The sequence below is a fragment of the Rhinoraja longicauda genome, chromosome 15 (assembly GCF_053455715.1).
Source record: "Rhinoraja longicauda isolate Sanriku21f chromosome 15, sRhiLon1.1, whole genome shotgun sequence".
Lineage (NCBI taxonomy): Eukaryota > Metazoa > Chordata > Chondrichthyes > Rajiformes > Arhynchobatidae > Rhinoraja > Rhinoraja longicauda.
The window spans coordinates 4,607,649-4,629,055 of NC_135967.1; the positions used below are offsets into that span (position 1 = coordinate 4,607,649).

At 43.3% G+C, this 21,407-nt stretch overlaps 1 protein-coding gene across 1 annotated transcript in view; it reads right to left on the reverse strand.

Moving 5' to 3' along the window:
• Window positions 1-12,306: 12,306 nt before the first annotated feature.
• The window catches only part of LOC144600489 (dolichyl-diphosphooligosaccharide--protein glycosyltransferase subunit MAGT1-like), a 29,519-nt gene continuing 20,418 nt past the window's right edge, over window positions 12,307-21,407 (reverse strand). The window contains exons 9-10 of the mRNA XM_078412134.1: window positions 20,807-20,897; window positions 12,307-15,113 (exon numbers count right to left, since the gene is read on the reverse strand). Coding sequence (XP_078268260.1) covers window positions 15,098-15,113; window positions 20,807-20,897 — 107 coding nt within the window. The 3' untranslated portion in view covers window positions 12,307-15,097. The remainder of the gene's footprint in view (window positions 15,114-20,806; window positions 20,898-21,407) is intronic.

The following is a 21,407-nucleotide window of genomic DNA, read 5'->3' on the forward strand; positions in this document are numbered from 1 at the left end:
TTCCCCTGTCTATGGAAGAATGAGCCACTGGGGTCAACCCAAGACCACCAGTGCTAACGTGTGGTAAAGATTGAGCTGCCAGGAATAGCCCCAAACAGCCAGTGCCTCTACTGAGGCCAAGACTGAGTGGCCGGGTCAAGCCTGAGATGTCAGTGCTTCTTACTGCCCACACACAGGCGACAAAGGACTGCTCCCACACAGAGTCAAAGACTGAGCTGCCAGGATAATCCAGACACCGCCAACGCCGCCGCTTCAGGTCCCAAGGCTGAGCCGCTGGGATAATCCAGACACCACCAGTGCCTCTTCTTAAGGCAAGGGTGGACTGTAGGTTGAAGCCTGAGATCATCACGCCTCCTCCTTCCAGACCAGGACCAAGATGCTGGGACAAGCCCGAGATCGCCAGGGCCACTGCACATGTACCCTGATGGCGAGGGACAGCACCTCATGCGGTCCTGGACTTTATTACCACTGTAAATAAAATTAATCATGTGAGTTCACTTTACTACGAGTGTCAGTGTGGTCACTGCCAAACCCGGCAGTGTGGTCATCCCTGATGCCATATCTCACAGTAGTTGATACTCAAACAGGTTGCGGGATTATGTTGAATCATGTCCAATAACTAAATTATGCAAAGGCCCTTTGCGCTCTGGATGATGATGATAGCGCTCTGAATGTCTGGAATTATATGCAGAGAGAGCACAAAATACATCAGGGGAGCCTCTTGCATCCAGACGAGAAATTGACAATGATTTCTCGCTTACTTGCAGACAATGTCCTCCAGTTCTCCCCTCTGAATCAGTTCACCTTTATCATCTGTCATTGATGCATTGTCAGAACCATTGCCTTGGATGATCTTTGATGGTATAGTGATGGAGATTACCTCCGTACGTGCTCTGAGTGTCTTCATTTAGGGGCTGCTAAATAGTTATTTACCACCTAATATGTCCCTCTGTTCTGTGGCCTGAATGGGAAGGTAACAATAATATCCGGTTGTAATATAAACTGGATATTTGGACATTTTGTCCTGTACATGTTGTTTTTAGCAGTTAGTAATTCTACAAAGCTACAATTATGATCAAATTCACTTAATTGAACTGATATTGTCGTTATATCATAAATAATAAAAATACCAAGTATGGTATAACAGTATAACAGAGCTTTATTTGTCGTTCGGTACCGAAGTACCGAACGAAACTACATAGCAGTCATAGAAAAAAAGAACACAAGACACATAGCCCCAACACAAACGTCCATCACAGTGACTCCAAACACCCCCTCACTGTGATGGAGGCAACAAAACTTCCCCTCTCTTCCCCCCCCCCCCCCTGCGCCCACGGACAGACAGACAGCTCGTCCCCGACCGACCCGCACAGTCCCCGCAAGGGGATGGAAGTCCCCTTTGATTTGAACAGAATCATATAGGTACATCCACACGACTGCCTATTGCACAGGTGTCAAACACAAGGCCCGTCATTTTATGTGGCCCGCGAGAGCTTAATTGTCATTGGTCGTATATCTTTTAAGTTACAGACATTTTAAACTTTCAAACTTTCATTTCTAAACATTTTTTTCCAAGTGCTGTGCGTCTGACGTCACCAGCACGGCACAGCCTCTCCTCACTCGCACACACAAGATGGATGCCGTTAGCGGAGCCGCCCGCCCGCAATCACCGCCTCCCCTCCCCTCCCCGCCCCGCCCGCAATCACCGCCTCCCCTCCCCGCCCCGCCCGCAATCACCGCCTCCCCTCCCCTCCCCGCCCGCAATCACCGCCTCCCCTCCCCTCCCCGCCCGCAATCACCGCCTCCCCGCCCGCAATCACCGCCTCCCCGCCCGCAATCACCGCCTCCCCTCCCCGCTCTCCCACACCCGGGGGACACTGTCTCCCGAGCAGGAGGGAGATGGTCGGACTGATGGTCCTCATCCTTCCCTTCCGTCCCTTCAACCCACGCACGGCGTCCTCGAGTCCCCCCTTCCACCGATGGCGGCGTCGACGAGGGCCGCTGCCACCGACGGCCCGTCGCGACTTCAGACTGCGCGCCTCCCGCAGCCTCTCTCCCCTCCCGACGCTCCCAGACCGGCCCCGCCCGACTCGAGTAGTCCCACCTCCGCTGCCCGACTCCAGTAGTCCGGGGCTCCCTCCTCCATGCACGCTCGGTAAGTGCCTTTCGCCGCCAACGGCTCCACGGAGGGGAGGGGAGTGGACGTGGGGCCGAGTGGGGGGAGGGAAGGATGGGGAGGAGAGAATGGGATTATGGGGGGGGTGGGGGGAGGAGAGAGTGGGGGAAAGGGGGTGGTGGGGAAAGGGGGGAGAGTGAGAGTGGGTGAGGAGAGAGTAGGGGGAGAGTAGGACTGGGGAGGGAGACAGCGGGGGTGGTTGGGGGAAGGGAGAGTGGGGGTGGGGGTCAGGGAAGAGTGGGGGGGAAACAAAGGGGGAGAAGGTGGGTGGGGGAAGGGGACAGTGAGAGTGAAAGGGGGAGGTGGGGGAGGAGGGAGAGGGGAGGGGGTGAGAGAGGAGGTGTGGGGGGGGGTGGTGGTGGGGGGAAGAGGGGGTGGGAGGGAAGGGGGACTGAGGGTCAGGGAAAAGGGGAGAGTGGGGGAGGGAGGGAAAGGTGGGTGATGGGGAAGGGTACAATGAGAGTGAAAGGAGGGGGAGGGTGGGGGAGGAGAGAGGGAGTGTGGGGGGAAGGGGGGGTGGTGGTGGGGGGAAGAGTAGGGGGAGGGGGACAGTGGGGGTGGGGGGGAGGGGGACGGTGAGAATGCAGGTGGGACAAGTGGGTGGAGGGGTGGGAGGGGGTGAGGAGAGAGTAGGGGAGGCGGGGGTGGGTGAGGAGGGGTGGAGGAGAGGGGCTGGGGAGAGAGTGGGGCTGTGGAGGAGAGAATGGGGGAATGGGGGTGGAATGGGGGAATGGGGGTGGAGGAGAGTGGGGGTGGGAGGGAGAGTGCTACTGGGGAGGAGGGTGGGGTGGGGAGGAGGGAAGAGTGCGGGTGGGGAAGAGGGGTGGGGGGGAAGGGGACAGCAGGGGTGGGGGGGGAGGAGGGGGTGTTGGTGGGGGATGAGAGAGTGGGGGTTGGGGAGAAAGGGGATAGTGGGGGTCAGGGAAGATGGGAGAGTGGGGGGTAGGGAGAGGAGGGATAAGGAGGATTGAGTAGGGGGTTGAGGATGCTACACCAATACAGGAGAGGCTTTGGGTCCAAGGCTCCTCGGTCACACCCTCTCCCCTTCCCTGTACCGCCTTTATATTTATTTTTATTTTATATATTTTTAAAAAATATTTCAGATACAGCGCGGAAACAGGCCTTTTCTGCCCACCAAGTCCGCGCCGCCCAGCGATCCCCGCACACTAACACTATTAACACTATCCTACATTCACGAGGGACAATTTTTACATTCACCCAGTCAATTAACCTACATACCTGTACGTCTTTGGAGTGTGGGAGGAAACCGAAGATCTCGGAGAAAACCCACGCAGGTCACGGGGAGAACGTACAAACTCCTTACAGTACAGCACCCGTAGTCAGGATCGAACTTTAATTGCGCTCCCTCTCCCCTGGAGGAGCACGGCACCACAGTGAAGGAGAAAGAAGATGGCCGCTGGCAGGATGGTGTCAGAGGCTCCCTCTCCCCTTTCCCTTCCTCACCCACCCCTCCCCTCTCCACCTCCCCTCCTCTCTTCCCCCCCCCCCCCCCCTCCCATTGAGATTCTTCTTTTTTTTTTTAAGAGACAATTTATTTTAAAGAAAAAACGCGATTTCCCCAGGTCGCAATGGAAACCCTACGAGGAACGGGCCCAATTTGTCATATTTTTACATTTATGTTAATGCATGTACAATATTTGTTCATTTCATTAAATAATAATCAAATGCAGACAGTTATTTAACAATATGTTAAGGATTAGTTACATTTATACAGTCTTACAGTTACAACCGGCCCTTTGAGGGCAACCATAATGCTGATGTGGCCCGGGGTGAAAATGAGTTTGACACCCCTGGCCTATTGGTATAAATAATGCTACTTCCTTTTTTACAATGGAAAAGCATTGCAAGATTTTTCTAAGAATAAAGGTTGACTTCAAGAGTGGAATATTAGAAGATGCAGGATGGGGTGCAAAAAAAGCTTGATCACCTGGATAGCTTTTTTGGGGGAGGAATTACTGGATGAAATGGTAATATAATGGTTAAATGGGCAAGTCAACTGAGATGGAGTTGTCGGCTAGCACCATGTGTCAAGCAAAAGCAGACTGGCTTAGAAAAACAGCTAGATGTTTGGGAAAATGCTTGGACTCCAATAGAGGAATTAGTAAATCATGGGGTCACCTGCAATACAGATAAGAAGACGGGTCTCGACCCGAAACATCGCCTATTCCTTTTCTCCAGAGATGCTGTCTGACCCACTTCGTTACTCCAGCTTTTTTTTGTCTATCTTTGGTTTAAACCAGCATCTGCAGTTCATTCCTACAGGTAAGATAAATTTTCGTTTGAATCTAGCTTGGCACTTGTATTTTGACCACAAAGAACAGTTAGTTTAAAAAAAAACATAGTTCATGTGAACTTCACCTTTGGGAAGAGAGAGCACCTTGGACCGTGATGTGTGCTGGTACCGGACTCTCGAGTTCTCCAGACCAGCCATCACGGCAGGAGTCTCTGATATGCAGATGGCGTGACGTTTGTTTTCTTAATGATTTCCTGTATATTTCTATAATAAAGATAGTTGTTGGTAACCCAAAATGTTCATCCTCCCTTCAGTGTTCCGATTCTTTGAAACCTTCTTATATCTTTTTACAGAAGGTGCAGTGATTTTTGGAATAAGGATGTGGTTAATTCATTCATCTGTTCATTTTGTTAAGCATACTAATTTTCTCAACCTATGTTAACTCAACAAAAATTAGTTAATACACTTGTGCATTTAATATAGTGCAAAATAAAAATGTGAAGCAAAATTCATGCCATTCTACAATCGCTGGTCTGGAGAACTTGAGAGTCCTGGCACGGATTGTGATCCAAAGTAAATTCTCTCTCCCCAAAGGTGAAGTTTCCATATCTCTCCCCGAAGGTGAAGTTCACATGCCCTTGCTTGAGGCATGGGAGACCCAGTTCCCTGCGTTTGATAACAAGTTTGGAGGGGATGATAGTATTGAATGTTGAGCTGTAGTCATCGAATAACAGCCTGATATACGTGTTCTTCTTGCCTAATTGGAGAACCAGTGAGATCACATCTCCCATTGATCTAATGTGACAGTAGGCAAATCGTAGTGGTCCTGGTCATTGCTGCAGTAAGAGTTGATATGCATCATAACCAACCTCTCCAAGCACCTAATCACCATGCATGTGAGCCAAACCAGGATGCTGTAAAACTTTTTAAAATCCTGATATTAAAGTGCAATTTTTCCTTTAAGGCCAGGTAGAGTTTCCCAACTGTTTTGATCACGTTTATAAAAACTTGAAATCAATACGGACCACGATCTAAAACTATTTTGGACAGAGGGATTTCTAATTGGGCGATTGGAGTTTAACATGTATTCCTTGATGGCACTTGTTAAATTTGCTGAAGCCATAAATATAATTACAAAAGTAAGTTTTAAAGATTTTATTCACAAAATGCTGGAGTAACTCAGCAGGTCAGGCAGCATCTCAGGAGAGAAGGAATGGGTGACGTTTCGGGTCGAGACCCTTCTTCAGACCCGAAACGTCACCCATTCCTTCTCTCCTGAGATGCTGCCTGACCTGCTGAGTTACTCCAGCATTTTGTGAATAAATACCTTCGATTTGTACCAGCATCTGCAGTTATTTTCTTATACTTTAAAGATTTTATAATGAGTTTAGAAAGGTCTCGCTCAAGTTGACTGGAGCAGGCTATTAGAGGGGAAAGGAACATCGGCCAAGTGGAATGTTTCTAAATGTTATAGCCTGAGACTGGATGTCAAGTATCCCGACGGGCTTTGGGAGGATGCTGCTAACTAGAGACAGACAGAGCGAAATGCTGGAGCCAGGAGAACAAAGGAGCACAGTGAAAACAGTCAGGTCATTCACATCAGGTGGGAGCATAGCTGAAGGTAACTTCACGGCTAGGCAGTACGACCTTGAGAAGATAAGGTGCCTGGAACGGGCGTTTTGCAAAATTACTCTATAATGAGAAAGAGATATGAACAGGCAATGCAGTTAAGAACTCTAGCCTGATAAAGAACAAAGATGTGTTTTGTTTATTCAGCCCTTGGAGGAGTGACAACTTGAAAATGATTGACTTTTAACATCATGAGAGCCTTGGGTTAGAACAAAGGCTTCCTTTTGAACATTGAAGGAAAATTAGTATAAAAGACATCGGGGGCGACAACGAGGGAACAACCATGGCAAGAAGAAGGGACCTGAGTTTGAAGCTCAGAGAAGACTACCCCTACCAACAGAGTGAATCTGGCGAATTCATTCATACGGGTAATATCTGACTCCAAGTCATGAGTTTTGTGATTTAATTTAAGAAGTGATAAGTTGAAATAGTAAAGTAAATGAAAAATTATTAGAAGTCAATTGTTTGCATGCATGTTTAAGTTACTTGAGTGTTAATAAAGATTAACTTGTACTAAACCTTGGTTTAGTCCTTTGTTCGACACGTCAGTTGATACCCTAAAGAGGTACTAGGGTCAACAAAGTGTACTGAAGAAAGCTCAGGATATGTACTGTACATCCCCGTTAAGGGTAAAGGGCAAAGCAGGCAAACGTAAGGAAGCTTGGCTGACAAGGGTAATTGAGACGTTAGTCAAAAACAAGAAGGATGCATGGGACAGGTATAGGCAGCTGAGATCAAGGGCATCCATGGAGGTTTTGGGAACTAAGGAGTAAATTAAAAAAGAAAATCAGAAGGACAAAAAGAGGCCAGGAGATAAGTAGCTCTGGCGGGTAGCATTAAGGACAATCCCAAAAGATTTTATAAATACATAAGGAAAAGGGTAACTAGAGAGAGTGGGACCACTCAGGAATCAAAGCGGTCACCTCTGTGTGGAGCCACAGGAGATAGGACGGAGGAAATTTGTGTTTGAAGGTAGACAAATCTCCAGGGCCTGATCTGATATATCCGAGGACATTGTGGGAAACTAGAGAGGAAATTGTGGGAGCCCTGGTTGAAATGAAGTTGGCCTTAAATACAGGAGAGGTGCCGGAAGACTGGAGGGTGATAAATGTACCTCTTTTCCAGAGGGCTGCAGGGAAAATGCTGGGAACCATAGGCCTAACGTCTGTAGTTGGTAAGTTACTGGAGAGTATTCTGAGGGATAGGATATACAGGTATTTGGATGGGCAAGGGCTGATTAGGGATAGTCAGCATGGTTTTGTACGTAGGAGGTTGTGTCTCACAAATCTGATTGATTTTTTTGAAGACGTGACCAAAAAGCTTGATGAGGGCAGAGTTGTAAATGTTGTGTACCTGGACTTCATTCAGTAAGGCATTCGACAAGGTTCCACATGGTAAGCTGCTCTGGAAGGTTAGATTGCATGGGATCCAATGAGAGATAGCTGAATGGATAGCAAATTTGCTCCATGGAAGAAAGCAGAGGGTGATGGTGGAAGGTTGCTTCTCAGACTGGAGGCCTGTGACTAGTGGTGTGCCTCAGGGTTTAGTGCTGGGCCCATTACTGTTTGTCATCTACATCAATGATTTGGATGAGGACAGAGCAAGATTAGCAAGTTTGCTGATGATACAAAAGTGAGTGGTTTTGCAGATAGTGAAGATGGTTGTGAACGATTGCAGCAGGATCTGGATCAATTGGCCAGGTGGGCGGAGAAATGGTTGATGGAATTTAATACAGAGAAGTGTGAGGTGTTGCATTTTGGGACGTCGAACAAGGGCAGGACCTACACAGTAAATGGTAGGTTTCTGGGTAGTGTTGTAGAGCAGACGGATCTAGGAGTACAGGTGCATAGTTCCTTGAAGGTCAAGTTGCAGGTAGATAAGGTGGTCAAAAAGGCTTTTGACACTTTGGCCTTCATCATTCAGAGTACTGAGTATAGCAGTTGGGAGGTCATATTGCAGTTGTATAAGACGTTGGTGAGACCGCTTTTAGAATATTGTGTTCAGTTCTGGGCATCATGTTATAGGAAAGATATTGTCAAGCTTGAAAGGGTTCAGAAAAGATTTACGAGTATGTTGCCAGGATTAGAGGGTGTGAGCTATAGGGAGAGGTTGAGTAGGCTGGCTCTCTATTCCATGGAGCGCAGGACAATGAGGGGAGATCTTATAGAGGTATACAAAATCATGAGAGGAATAGATCGGGTAGATGCACAGTCTTTTGCCCAGATTCAGGAAATCGAGGACCAGAGGACATACAGTGCCCTCCATAATGTTTGGGACGAAGACCCATCATTGATTTATTTGCCTCTGTACTCCAAAATTTGAGATTTGTAATATTAAAAAATCACATGTGGTTAAAGAGCATTGTCAGATTTTATTAAAGGGTATTTTTTATACATTTTGGTTTCACCATGTAGAAATTACAACTGTGTTTATACACCTGGCTTCACAGGTGTTTGTAAATGCTCAGGTGTGTTTAATTGCCTCCTTAATGGAGGTATGAGACCGCACAGCACCTAGTCTTTCCTCCAGTCTTTCCATCGTCTTTGGAAACTTTTATTGCTGTTTATCAACATGAGGACCAAAGTTGTGCCAATGAAAGTCAAAGAACCCATTATGAGACTGAGAAACAAGAATAAAACTGTTAGAGACATCAGCCAAACCTTAGGCTTCCCAAAATCAACTGTTTGGAACATCATTAAGAAGAGAGCACTGGTGAGTTTACTATTCGCAAAGGGACTGGCAGGCCATGGAAAACCTCCACAGCTGATGAGAAGAATTCTCTCTTATAATAAAGAAAAATCCCCAAACACCTGTCCGACAGATCAGAAACACACTTCAGGAGTTAGGTGTGGATTTGTCAATGACCACTGTCCGCAGAAGACTTCATGAACAGAAATACAGAGGCTAAAATGCAAGATGCAAACCACTGGTTAGCTGCAAAAATAGGATGGCCAGGTTACAGTTTGCCAAGAAGTACTTAAAAGAGCAACCACGGTTCTGAAAAAAGGTCTTGTGGACAGATGAGACAAAGATTAACTTATATCAGAGTGATGGCAGGAGCAAAGTATGGTGGAGAGAAGGAAGTGCCCAAGATCCAAAGCATACCACCTCATCTGTGAAACACAGTGGTTGGGGTTTTATGGCCTGGGCATGTATGGCCGCTGAAGGTACTGGGTCACTTATCTTCATTGATGATACAACTGCTGATGGTAGAAGCATAATGAATTCTGAAGTGCATAGACACGTCCTATCTGCTCAAGTTCAAACAAATGCCTCAAAACTCATTGGCCGGCGGTTTATTCTACAGCAAGACAATGATCCCAAACATACTGCTAAAGCACCAAAGGAGTTTTTCAAAGCTAAAAAATTGTCAATTCTTGAGTGGCCACATCAATTACCCGATCTGAACCCAATTGAGCATGCCCTTTATATGCTGAAGAGAAAACTGAAGGGAACTAGCCCCCAAAACAAGCATAAGCTAAAGATGGCTGCAATACAGGCCTGGCAGAACATCACCAGAGAAGACACCCAGCAACTGGTGATGTCCATGAATCGCAGATTTCAAGCAGCCATTGCATGCAAAGGATATGCAGCAAAATACTAAACATGACTACTTTCATTTACATGACATTGCTGTGTCCCAAACATTATGATGCCCTGAAATGGGGGGGGGACTACATACACTGCTGTAATTTCAACATGGTGAAACCAAAATGTATAAAAATGGCCTTTGATAAAATCTGACAATGTGCACTTTCACCATGTGATTTTTTTTTCTGTTACAAATCTCGAATTGTGGAGTACTGAGGCAAATAAATAAATGATGAGTCTTTGCCCCAAACATTATGGAGTGCACTGTAGGTTCAAGATGAATGGGAAAAGATTTAATTGGAATCCATGGGGGGGGTTTTCACACAAAAGGTGGTAGGTATATGGAACAAGCTGCCAGAGGAGGTAGTTGAGGCCGGGACAATCCCATCGTTTGACAGGTACATGGATAGGCCCGGTTTGGAGGGATATGGACCAAGCGCAGGTAAGTGGGGACTAGTGCAGCTGGGACATTGTTGGCCAGTGTGGGCGAGTTGGGCCGAAGGGCTTGTTTTCACACTGTGACTATATGGCTATGGATCAGTTAAATATGTGGACAAATATCTGGCAAATGGTATATTATGAGGGAAAAGATTACATTGTCCACTTTGTCGGGAAAGGTAAACAAAAGAGAGCATGGTGAGAAATTGCAGAGGTCTGAAATATAGAGGGATTAGGGTATCCTAAAGCACGATTTTCATCAAATAAAATTAATAGGATGTTATAATTTATTGCTGAGAAAATTGAAAAGATCAGGAAAGTGTACTTTAGTTATTTGGGGTGTTGGTAAGACAAAAAATGTTGATATCAGTTCCAAAGCAGGCTTATACCTGGAAAGGGTGTTATCTTATGAGGAAAGGTTGGACTAAATCCATTGAAGCTCAGATGAATGTGAAAGGACATCATTTAAACTTAAAAGAATCCCAGGGTGTGAATATGGAGCATATAATTCCTCTTGCAGTGGAATCAAGTGGATAAAGGTAAGGGACATCAAAAGTTGTTTTTGCAATTTTCTTCCTCAAAGACAAGATTCTTTGAATATTTAACATAGAGGTAACTCTAAACAAAAGGGTGAAAGTTTATTATAGGTGGAAGGAAACGCAGTTAAGATTACAATCAACTAGTCATGCTGTCATGAAATGGCAGAGAAGATGGTTTATTCTTTTGCATGTGATGGAAAGCAGTAAGTGGGGCATTTTCTTGGACATAGAAAACAGGGAGTGATCATAGTGTAAGAAAATAACTGCAGATGCTGGTACAAATCGAAGCTATTTATTCACAAAATGCTGGAGTAACTCAGCAGGTCAGGCAGCATCTCAGGGTGATGTTTCGGGTCGAGACCCTTCTTCAGACTGATGTCAGAGGGGTGGGACAAAGGAAGGATATAGGTGGAGACAGGAAGATAGAGGGAGAACTGGGAAGGGGGAGGGGAAGAGAGAGACAGAGGAACTATCTAAAGTTGGAGAAGTCAATGTTCATACCGCTGGGCTGCAAGCTGCCCAAGCGAAATATGAGGTGCTGTGCCTCCAATTTCCGGTGGGCCTCACTATGGCACTGGAGGAGGCCCATGACAGAAAGGTCAGACTGGGAGTGGTAGTTGAAGTGCTCAGCCACTGGGAGATCAGGTTGGTTGTGTTGAGCGAAACGATCGCCGAGCCTGCGTTTGGTGGCGGCACGGTAGCGCAGCGGTAGAGTTGCTGCTTTACAGCGAATGCAGCGCCGGAGACACAGGTTCGATCCTGACTACGGGTGCTGCACTGTAAGGAGTTTGTACGTTCTCCCCGTGACCTGCGTGGGTTTTCTCCGAGATCTTCGGTTTCCTCCCACACTCCAAAGACGTACAGGTATGTAGGTTAATTTGCTGGGTAAATGTAAAAATTGTCCCTAGTGGGTGTAGGATAATGTTAATGTACGGGGATCACTGGGCGGCACGGACTTGGAGGGCCGAAAAGGCGTTTCCGGCTGTAGATATATATGATATGATATGTAAAGAAGTTGACATCTAGAACAGCAGATGCAATAGATGAGGTTGGAGGAGGTACAGGTGAACCTCTGTCTCATCTGGAAAGACTGTTTGGGTCCTTGGATGGAGTTGAGGGGGGAGGTAAAGGGCAGGTGTTGCATCTCCTGTGGTTGCAGGGGAAAGTGCCCGGGGATGGGGTGGTTTGGGTAGGAAGGGACGAGTGGACCAGGGAGTTACGGAGGGAGATTTTCCTCGCAATAAATTGATCTTGGGTCTGCAGTACTAGTGAAAGGTTTGTGCAGAACACTAAGGTATTTGAGCAATTTGAACATGTGTAACTATAATAAAGCAAAGTTCGAGAATGACCCACATGGTTTGTCAAAACAACATTCCTGTTGAGATTTGGTAGAAAGGACAAGTGCACACAGTTGCACGCAAGTGTATATTGTTAGAGTAATTAAGCATTTAAAATAATTATTTGGTAAAATATTAAAAATTCATGTGACATTGGGCATAATGCTATACGGAAGCAAATATAAATTTAATTGACTGTTTGGAAGTGACATTTAATCAATTATTTGAGGTATTTCTGCAGCATGACTCGAGTTGCTGCAAATCAAATATCTATTTTAACTCCAAAAGAAAATCGAGCAATCCACCATGAATTGGTAAAATCACATGGTACACCATACCATAAAATTGGCTTTTAATAAATCTGGGAGTTTAAATAATTCACAAGATTCATATTTGTTTCTTAAAGCAGCATTCACATGCCTTCAGTTGAATGGAGCCAAGGTCCTTGGGATTGATACCAAAATCAGGCAATATTACATGCTGTGGATATTGAGTCACCATCTTAAGGATGTAGTGACATAAACGACTGACACCTTTAGCATACAAAATTATATGGCTTTTTGCACTGCTTGAGAGCTCCAATACTTTATCTATTTGGCATGAAAATCTAAATTTAATTACATGCATTCTTCTTTTAAATAAAGCATTACAACAATACAGAAATTATACAACAAAGATTGATGGTATATAGGGTTCAGTAGTAGCATGGCTGGAAAAGTAGTTTAAAGGCCAAATGTAAGCCAGGGAGTTAATCAAGCCATATTAGACCAGGGGAAGGAAGACAGCTTAACCACCTCTATCATTTCTCCAGTTTAAATTCTTAAAATACACATCAACAACAAAATCTACCTCCAACTCAAGTGCAAAGATCCAAGTGGTTATTAGTGACATAATTGTTATTACTGAACTAAAGACCCATGTGTGGATAAGTAGCTTATCAGGCAGTTCAGGGAAGCATCTGATGGGCAATTAAACCTACATTCTGCAAAATTAATTTACTATCTGGTGGTCTTTTCTATAGAACTTCCAGAAAATCTAATATTTACATTACTGTAGCTTAATAAAGCAGCACCAAGATATTGCAGGTTCAAACACAAATTTCAAACAAACGTCTTGGAAACTATCAATGAGAAGCCAAATTGCTAATTAAAGAAGTGTAGGACATGCAAAGGCGTTTAATGTATTATAACCAGGGACCTAATCTGACAAGCCTAAAAAATACAGTTTTATTGTCATTCCCCACTATTATAGTAAAATTAACACCATCTCCAAAAATATGACTGTGAATCTTTTTTTTGGCTATCTAAATTAACGCTTAAAATGATGGTCAATATATTCATAATTAATAAAATAAATGTCAGAGTCCTGAATTGTCTCCTTAATGCATGTTAATCTGTGGTGCCACCTGATCACTGCCATCCTTCATCTTATTCAACCACATTCAAATGTAGCAAACAGAAGTAGGAGTCCTTATTGGATTTATTTTTAAGCCTGCGAAATACAGGGCAATTAATAGATGTGGTACCACTCTAATTTGAAATCAACAAACAAGGAACAACGAATGTGGGGAAATAATTATTTTCTCTTATCAGCATTGCCAAAGTTTTACAGTTTTTATTGGGAACTGAAGGTAAAGGTTACAGGTTGTTTTTTTACACGTGTGGCAACGTAACTTGGATCAGAAATACCAATATAAATTTGCTGATTTTTCTTGAAAAGCATAAATTGCGGGGACTGGAATCACAAAGCACAACAGCTACATTTTGAAAAGTTTAATTAGAAATAACTTTTGTTTTACTGAAAAAACTTAGTTGCCCAGTTGTACTATTCTCTTGTTTTCTAAATGCAGCACCTGTCGGCAATTACGTGCAAACAATTTAACAATGTGCAGCTTCATGTGTGTGCTAGATTCCATCGAGATCTATATTTCTAGTCATGTTTACTATATGTGAAGTGGCAAATATTTCCTCATCTAGAGATTACAATAATGTTTTGCATATGGGAGTTTCCTGCTAATCTATTTTTGTGGAAGTTTTATTTTCTAGCTGTCTCGCTGTATATGAAATAGAATTTTATTAATTGCACCGCTATAACAATTTTATTCCCATGATGCATCACAGAGAAAAGACAAAGGAACTCAGAAATATTGAATGAAAATTAAATCTAACTGAATGTTTTGATGAATAAAATATTTATGTAAATTACAACCAACAAAACAAGAGGCTTAAGCTTATAATTTACTCTGCTTTTTCCGTGATCTAATATCTTTGTTTATTAATCCATACACTAGGGAGCACCACACGTACTTCTACTGAAAAGTAATTAAAAATGCGGATGCCGGTAAATCAGAAATAAATCAGAAAACGTTGGAATTAATCAGACCAGGCAGCATTTATGAGAGCGAAAAAGAGTCAACATTTTAGACTGACGATTTGCTGAGTATTTCCAGCATTGAATTTTCGTTTCTTATCTTTATTTCAGTTATAGTAATATTTTGCAATGTAAACTTTTCATAGAATCAACATTCAATGTCTTAACATTTTATCTAGATGATCAAATAAGCAAAAATTATTTTAGATAATGAAGCTCTGACCTGGTTATTAAAATACTATAGACATCAAGTCATCTCTGTTGTAAATTTAGCAATAGCCAAGTTCACAGTGTATGCAAAGGAGCTAACATAATATATATATACATAATAAAATGTAATATTATGTCAACTTACCAAAGATTATTTTTCAAAATTGTACTTCACAAGTAAAAATTTAACCAAAATGCAAATCAGCCCTTTGAGACCTGAATCTAGGAACAACTCCATTTAAGGCACTTCAGTCGACAGAAATTGCTTTTCTTTTTAAAAAGATTCTGCCTAATTTCTGATAATTTTCTATTTTGCCCCAATAACAACCAAAATCATTTCTTTAGTAAATACCACTTTAGAAAGTGCTTTTTTTTTTGTTGCCCAACAAAACACTAAGGCACCACAGACTCTCTTTGGTTCAAGTCTTCCTCTGAGAGACCAAAAATGGAATTACATTAGGTGTGGAACACAACTAGCTTCTCAGTTTGATGTTTAATTTCCACTTTTCACACCATGGTGCGATGTTGTTTTGTTCTTCCAGTTTTTCCAGGATTAACTTATAAGAAAGCTAAAAAGACAAAAAATAATAAATTAGAAAGGTTTAAAGTAAATTCCATGATTGTCCAGAAACATCATCCAGGGAGACAGTTTAGCAGCACAATAGAACAAATTTAAAGCAAGAAATATTAAAAAATATTTTAAACATATGCCACAGTGCAATTATAAAAGCAAAAGAAAGTTTTAGTTTCTATTTGCTCAGTGATTCTCCATTCTGCAGATATAACTCTAGTAACATAATTTCCAAAAAGATCCCTCAATTCTCATCCAAAACCCTGGTTCGTATGTCCTGTAGAACAGCAACTGCGTGGCCCAGCAGTAAAGGCTACCTAATCAAATAATTAGTAAATTGATGTTTAAAAAACAAACTGAGCCGATTGAATTTCACCCAGGAAAGAAACTATGGAAAAAAAAGAAAAACCTCTGGCAAGAATATATTTACCCTTTTGGTTAAAACACTTGATATGCCCATTTTTCTTTCAAACATTTATAAGCCTCGTTTTTAAAAAATCATCAGGATGTGTGACATAATTAGCATAACGTTGTTTTAAAAATTTCATTCAATGGGTATAATTTGGGGTGTATTATTTGGATACTTCCATTTATCTAAAGCCCACAGCTCAGGTCCAGGTCATGTACCTGACTTGTGCTGATGTTTCATCAATCATTTAGACCTGAATGGGATGAATTTTAATTTACAAGGACTAACCCAAATCCTCCGATAATTAAGTAGATTAAACAGCATCAATGCTGTGAATTATTAACAAGCTCAGGCTTCAGATTAAAAATTGGAAAAAAGGACAGATTGACAATTCTATTCTTCGTAAGATATCAAGAACACGATATACTCAATTTTTATTAGCCCACTTGCAAAACAGTGATTGGTGGTGAGAAAGACAAAGAGGGGATGGCAAGTGGATAAAGAAAGTGGTTAAAGAAAGGGCTAAAAGACAGAAATCCATTAAATGTTAACAGTGAAAGCTTGGAACATAGAAAACAAAAAATAGGTACAGGAGGAGGCCATTCGGCCCTTCGAGCCAGCACCGCACTAAATGATGAATGGAGGAAGATGAACAAAAATTTAGATTAAAAAAAATTGAACAGCTCCAAAAGCCCCCTAATGTAAATGTGTAAGAAGAAACTGCAGATGCTGGTTTAAACCGAAGATGGACACAAAAAGCTGGAGTAACTCAGCGGGACAGGCAGCATCTCTGGAGAGAACAAATGAGTGACAATTTGGGTCGACCCAGAATGTCACCATTCCTTCTCTCCAGAGATGCTGCTTGTCCCGCTGAGTTACTCCAGCTTTTTGTGTCATGCCCAATGTAATAATCTCTTCGCTAAATAACATTTACAATATTAATGGCACTAATAAACTGCCAAAATAAAAATGCTTCAGAGGAAACCTGTCATTTGAAGTGACGTTAGAATTGGACCTCGCTTTTGAACTTAATATGCTGCATTTTGAGTACATGTCAAACAAAACATTTTTCATTCAAGGGTGAATGCAGGGCAGTAAAGAGAAACAGTGTGGGAGATTTTTAAAAAACAAGCTATTTCTGGCAGAGACAGCCCACAGAATTGAACACAAGGAAGAAGGGCTCCAGTGGAGCTGGTGCTGGAGGCCGTTTAGGTTTTTAGACCATTGGGTTCTTTTCTGGAGTAGAGGTGAGCTGTACAAGAATGAAGTGTTGCACCTGGACAAGAGGGAACCAATATTCTGGTGGGGAAAATTGTGTGAGCTATTCAGGAAAGTTTAAAGTAGTCTGGCAGAGATGTGGGACCAGCAGTGAGGCAGATGAGAAAGTCGAGACAAATAGGGAAGTTAAAAAACAGCATTTTCAATGGATAGGACAGTTAGGAGCACAGCAAGGGGCAAGGGGCAAGGGAAAACCAATGTATTAAAATGCTGTTATTTCAATGCAAGAAACCTGACAGGCAGATTAACTCAGAGTACGGATAGGTACATGAGGCTAGGATATTATGGTTACTAGTGAAACATGGCTGAGGGAGGGACAGGACTGGCAGCTCAATGTTCTGAGATACCAATGGTACATGAGGAATACCAGTAGAAGAGTTGGGTTTTTGATCAGGGAGAACATTACGTTGGCACTTAGGGAAGATATTTTAAGGGGATTGTCCAGTGAAGCTATATGGTTAGAACTGGGAAAGTTGGAACTGCGGGGTGTTCACTTTGATGGGATTGTACTATAGTCTCCCCCCAATACATTAGCCCAAATTGGAGATCGCTGCATGAACAGCAAGCTTGCAATCATGGGGCATTTTAACTTTCTAAATATCGACAGGCTCTGCCATAGAGTTAAGGGCTTGGACAAGATGGAATTTAAATCTGTCCAGATGACTTTTCTCAATATGCCGATGGGCCTTCTGGAGAAGGGACAAATCCTGACCTCCTCCTGGTGAATAAACAACTCCCTGGTGAATAAGGCAATTGACTTGGGAACTTTGGGACCAGTCACCATAATTCGATTAATTGGAAAATAGTTATGGAGATGGAGAGGACTGGGCCATGGGTTGAAGTTCTAAATTGCAGCAAGACCTATTTTGATGGCATTAGCCAAGAACTTTTGTAAGTCGATTGGGGGAGGTTGTTTACAGGTCGAAGAACATCTCATAAGTGACAGGCTTTTAAACATGAGATAGAGAGAATTCAGAGCATGTTTCTACTAGAATTAAGTTTGTTGGCAAGCGTAGGCAAAGTTGGCAAGCCTGGGTGACAAGAGATATTGAGTCTCTACTTTGGAAAAAGGAGGCGTATGTCAAGTATTGGCACTAGGGATCAGATGAATGCTCTCAGTTTAGGGGGGTGCGCAATCAGGGAAATCAGAAGGGAAAAATGGGGCATGCAGTAGCTTTGGCAGATAAGGTAAAGGAAGAAACCAAAGAGAGACACGTGGTCTGGAATCCTGAGCAAAACACAAAGTGCTGCAGTATCTCAGCGGGTCAGGCAGCATGTATGGAGAACATGGATAGGTGATGTTTCAGATTGGGACCCTTCTTCAGACTGATTGTAGTGGGGGGGGGGGGGGGGGGGAATCTTTCCCATGCAGCTGCAGATGCAGCAACACCTGTCCCTATACCTCCTGCCTCTCCTCCATACAGGGACCCCAGTAGCCCTTTCAGGTGAGACAGAGGATCACATGCACCTCTTCAAAGCATGTCTACTGCATTTGGCACTCCAATGTGGCCTCCCTTACATCAGCGAGACCAACAGTAGACTAGGCGTCCGTTTCGCCTAATGTTTGCATGTCTGTCAAGGACTGCTGGATCTCCTGATTGTGAACCATTTGAACTCCCCTTCTCATACGGATCTTTGTCCTGGGCATCCTCCATTGTCAGAGTGGGACCGCAAGCAAACTGGATCAACAGCACTCGTACTTCCCCACTGCAATCAGATTGAAGAAGGGCCATGGCCTGATTCGACACATATCCATTCCCACCACGGATGCTGCTTGACCCACCCTCTGTTTTACTCAAGAATTCAGAGATTCCAAAAGTATATTAAGGGCAAAGAAGTAACAAGGGAGAAAATAGTGTCACTTAGATATTAACAAGACCATCTATATGTTGAGTCACAGAAGTATATTTCTCAAGTACCTTACAGTGGAGAAAGACAAAAATGCCAGGGAACTTGGGAAAGTTAATAGTGATGTCTTGAAGAGACTTTAAAGGCGGTTAATGTTGTACCTCTATTTAAGAAAGACTGCATGGAAAAGATTGGAACGACAGACTAGTGAGCCCAACATCAGTGCTGGGTGAGTTAATACAGGGGATTCCGAGGGACAAGATCTACATGCATTTGAAAAGGGCGAGGACTGATTAGGGACAGTTATCATGGTTTTGTGCATGGAAACAGAGTCTCAGTTTGACAGAGTTTGATTTGGAAAAGATGATAGGGACGTTTGATGAGAAATGCAGTACACATTTTCTACATGAACTATCACAAGGTTAGATCAGATGGGATTCAGGTCAAAATTGGCTTGTCGGTTGGAGGAAGAGGATAGGAGAAAATAAGCTTGCAGGTACAGCAGGCAGTGAAGAAAGCTAATGGCATGTTGGCCTTCATAATGAAAGGAGTTGAGTATAGGAGCAAAGAGTATAGGTGCAGTTGTACAGGGCCCTGGTGAGACCATACCTGGAGTATTGTGTGCAGTTTTGGTCTCCTAATTTGAAGAAGGACATTCTTGCTATTGAGGGAGTAGGTCAAGTGGTTAATTCCTGAGATGGCGGGACTGTCATATGATGAAAGAATGGAGTGACTGGGCTTGTATTCACTGGAATTTAGAAGGATGAGAGGGGATCTTATAGAAACATATAAAATTATTAAGGGAGCGGACACGCTAGATGCAGGAAACATGTTCCCGATGTTGGGGTAATCCAGAACCAGAGGCCACAGTTTAAGAATAAGGAGTAGGCCATTTAGAACTGAGACGAGGAAAAACATTTTCACACAAGAGTTGTGAATTTGTGGAATTCTCTGCCTCAGAAGGCAGTGGAGGTCGATTCACTGGATGCATTCAAAAGAGAGTCTTACTCTAAGGGCTAGCAGAATCAAGGGACATGGGGAGAAGGCAGGGACGGCGTACTGATCGTGGATGATCAGCCATGATCACATTGAATGGCGGTGCTGGCTCGAAGGGCCGAATGGCCTACTCCTGCACCTATTGTCTATGTTTCTATGTATCAATGATTGTAGTAAAGGGTTGTTTTCAGGCTGGATATTTTTAACAAGTGATATGCCACACGGAGCAGTGCTGGCTCTACTGTTGTTTGCTATTTATATTACCAATTTGGCTGTGAATGTAGGTGGCAGAGTTGGCAAATTTGTAGATGACACTAAAATCAGTAGTGTTGCATACAATGAAGGGGGTTATCTCAGGTTACAACAGGATCTTGAACAATTGGGCAAATGGACTTTAATTCAGAAAATGTGAGGTATTGCATTTTAGTAAGACAAACCAGGGCAGAGTAGACTGTAAATGGAAGTGCTCTTGGGAGTGTTGCTAGGCAGAGATCTAGGGATGTAGGTACATAGTACCAGGAAGGTAGTGGCACAGATAGATAAGGTGGTGAAGAAGCTGTTTGGCACATTTGCCTTCATTGGTCAGGGTATTGAGTACCGGAATTGGAATGATATGCTACAGCTGTACAAGACTAGAAAGAACGCAAAACAAAAAGATTCAGGATTTGCTACTGAGGCTGCAGGGTTTGAGTTATAAGAAAATGCTGGATAGAGTAGATCTATTTTCCACATGAATGTAGGAGACCGAAAGGTGACCTTTAGAGTGGCTTATAAAATCATTAGAGTCAGAAATATGGTGAATAGCCACAGTCTTTTTCCCTTGGGGAGTTTAAATTTAGATGACCTAAGCTGCGAATGAAAAAGATTTAGAAGGGATCCAAGTGGCACAGAGGATGGTGAATAGAAGGGACGAGCTACAAAAGGAAGTGGTAGATGAGGGTATAATTGTGAATTTAAAAGACACTGACAAGTACAGAGATTGCAACAGTTTGGAGGGATATGAGTCGGGCAAGTGGGATTGGGTTGATTTGGCAACTTGGTTGGGATGGACGAGTTGGGCCGAACGGTGCGCTTCTGTGCATGTAAAGTTCTATGATTGTATGAATATTTTACAGAAAGAAGTCTGTAACACTAAAACATGTTAGCCATCAACATCTTACCTGTATGGATATCCTTGATATTTAGCTCTGAAAATGGACAACATCAAACTGAAGAAAAACACAACCAGTCCTAGTCCAGCCACACATAAAACTGCAGGGTAAAGAGCAAAGCAAATTTGAATGTCAGGTTAAATATATCATATCATATATCATATATATACAGCCGGAAACAGGCCTTTTCGGCCCACCAAGTCCGTGCCGCCCAGTGATCCCCGTACATTAACACTATCCTACACCCACTAGGGACAATTTTTACATTTACCCAGCCAATTAACCTACATACCTGTACGTCTTTGGAGTGTGGGAGGAAACCGAAGATCTCGGAGAAAACCCACGCAGGTCACGGGGAGAACGTACAAACTCCTTACAGTGCAGCACCCGTAGTCAGGATCGAACCTGAGTCTCCGGAGCTGCATTCGCTGTAAAGCAGCAACTCTACCGCTGCGCTACCGTGCCGCGGTACATTCAGTTCATTTCACAAGACCATCAACTGAACTAATTCAACAGAAAAATTACACATTTTCTCATAAACATTACCACCACCACATGCATACATAAAATCACTGCAGCTTTAGATACTGCAATTTATCAGAATCATAAA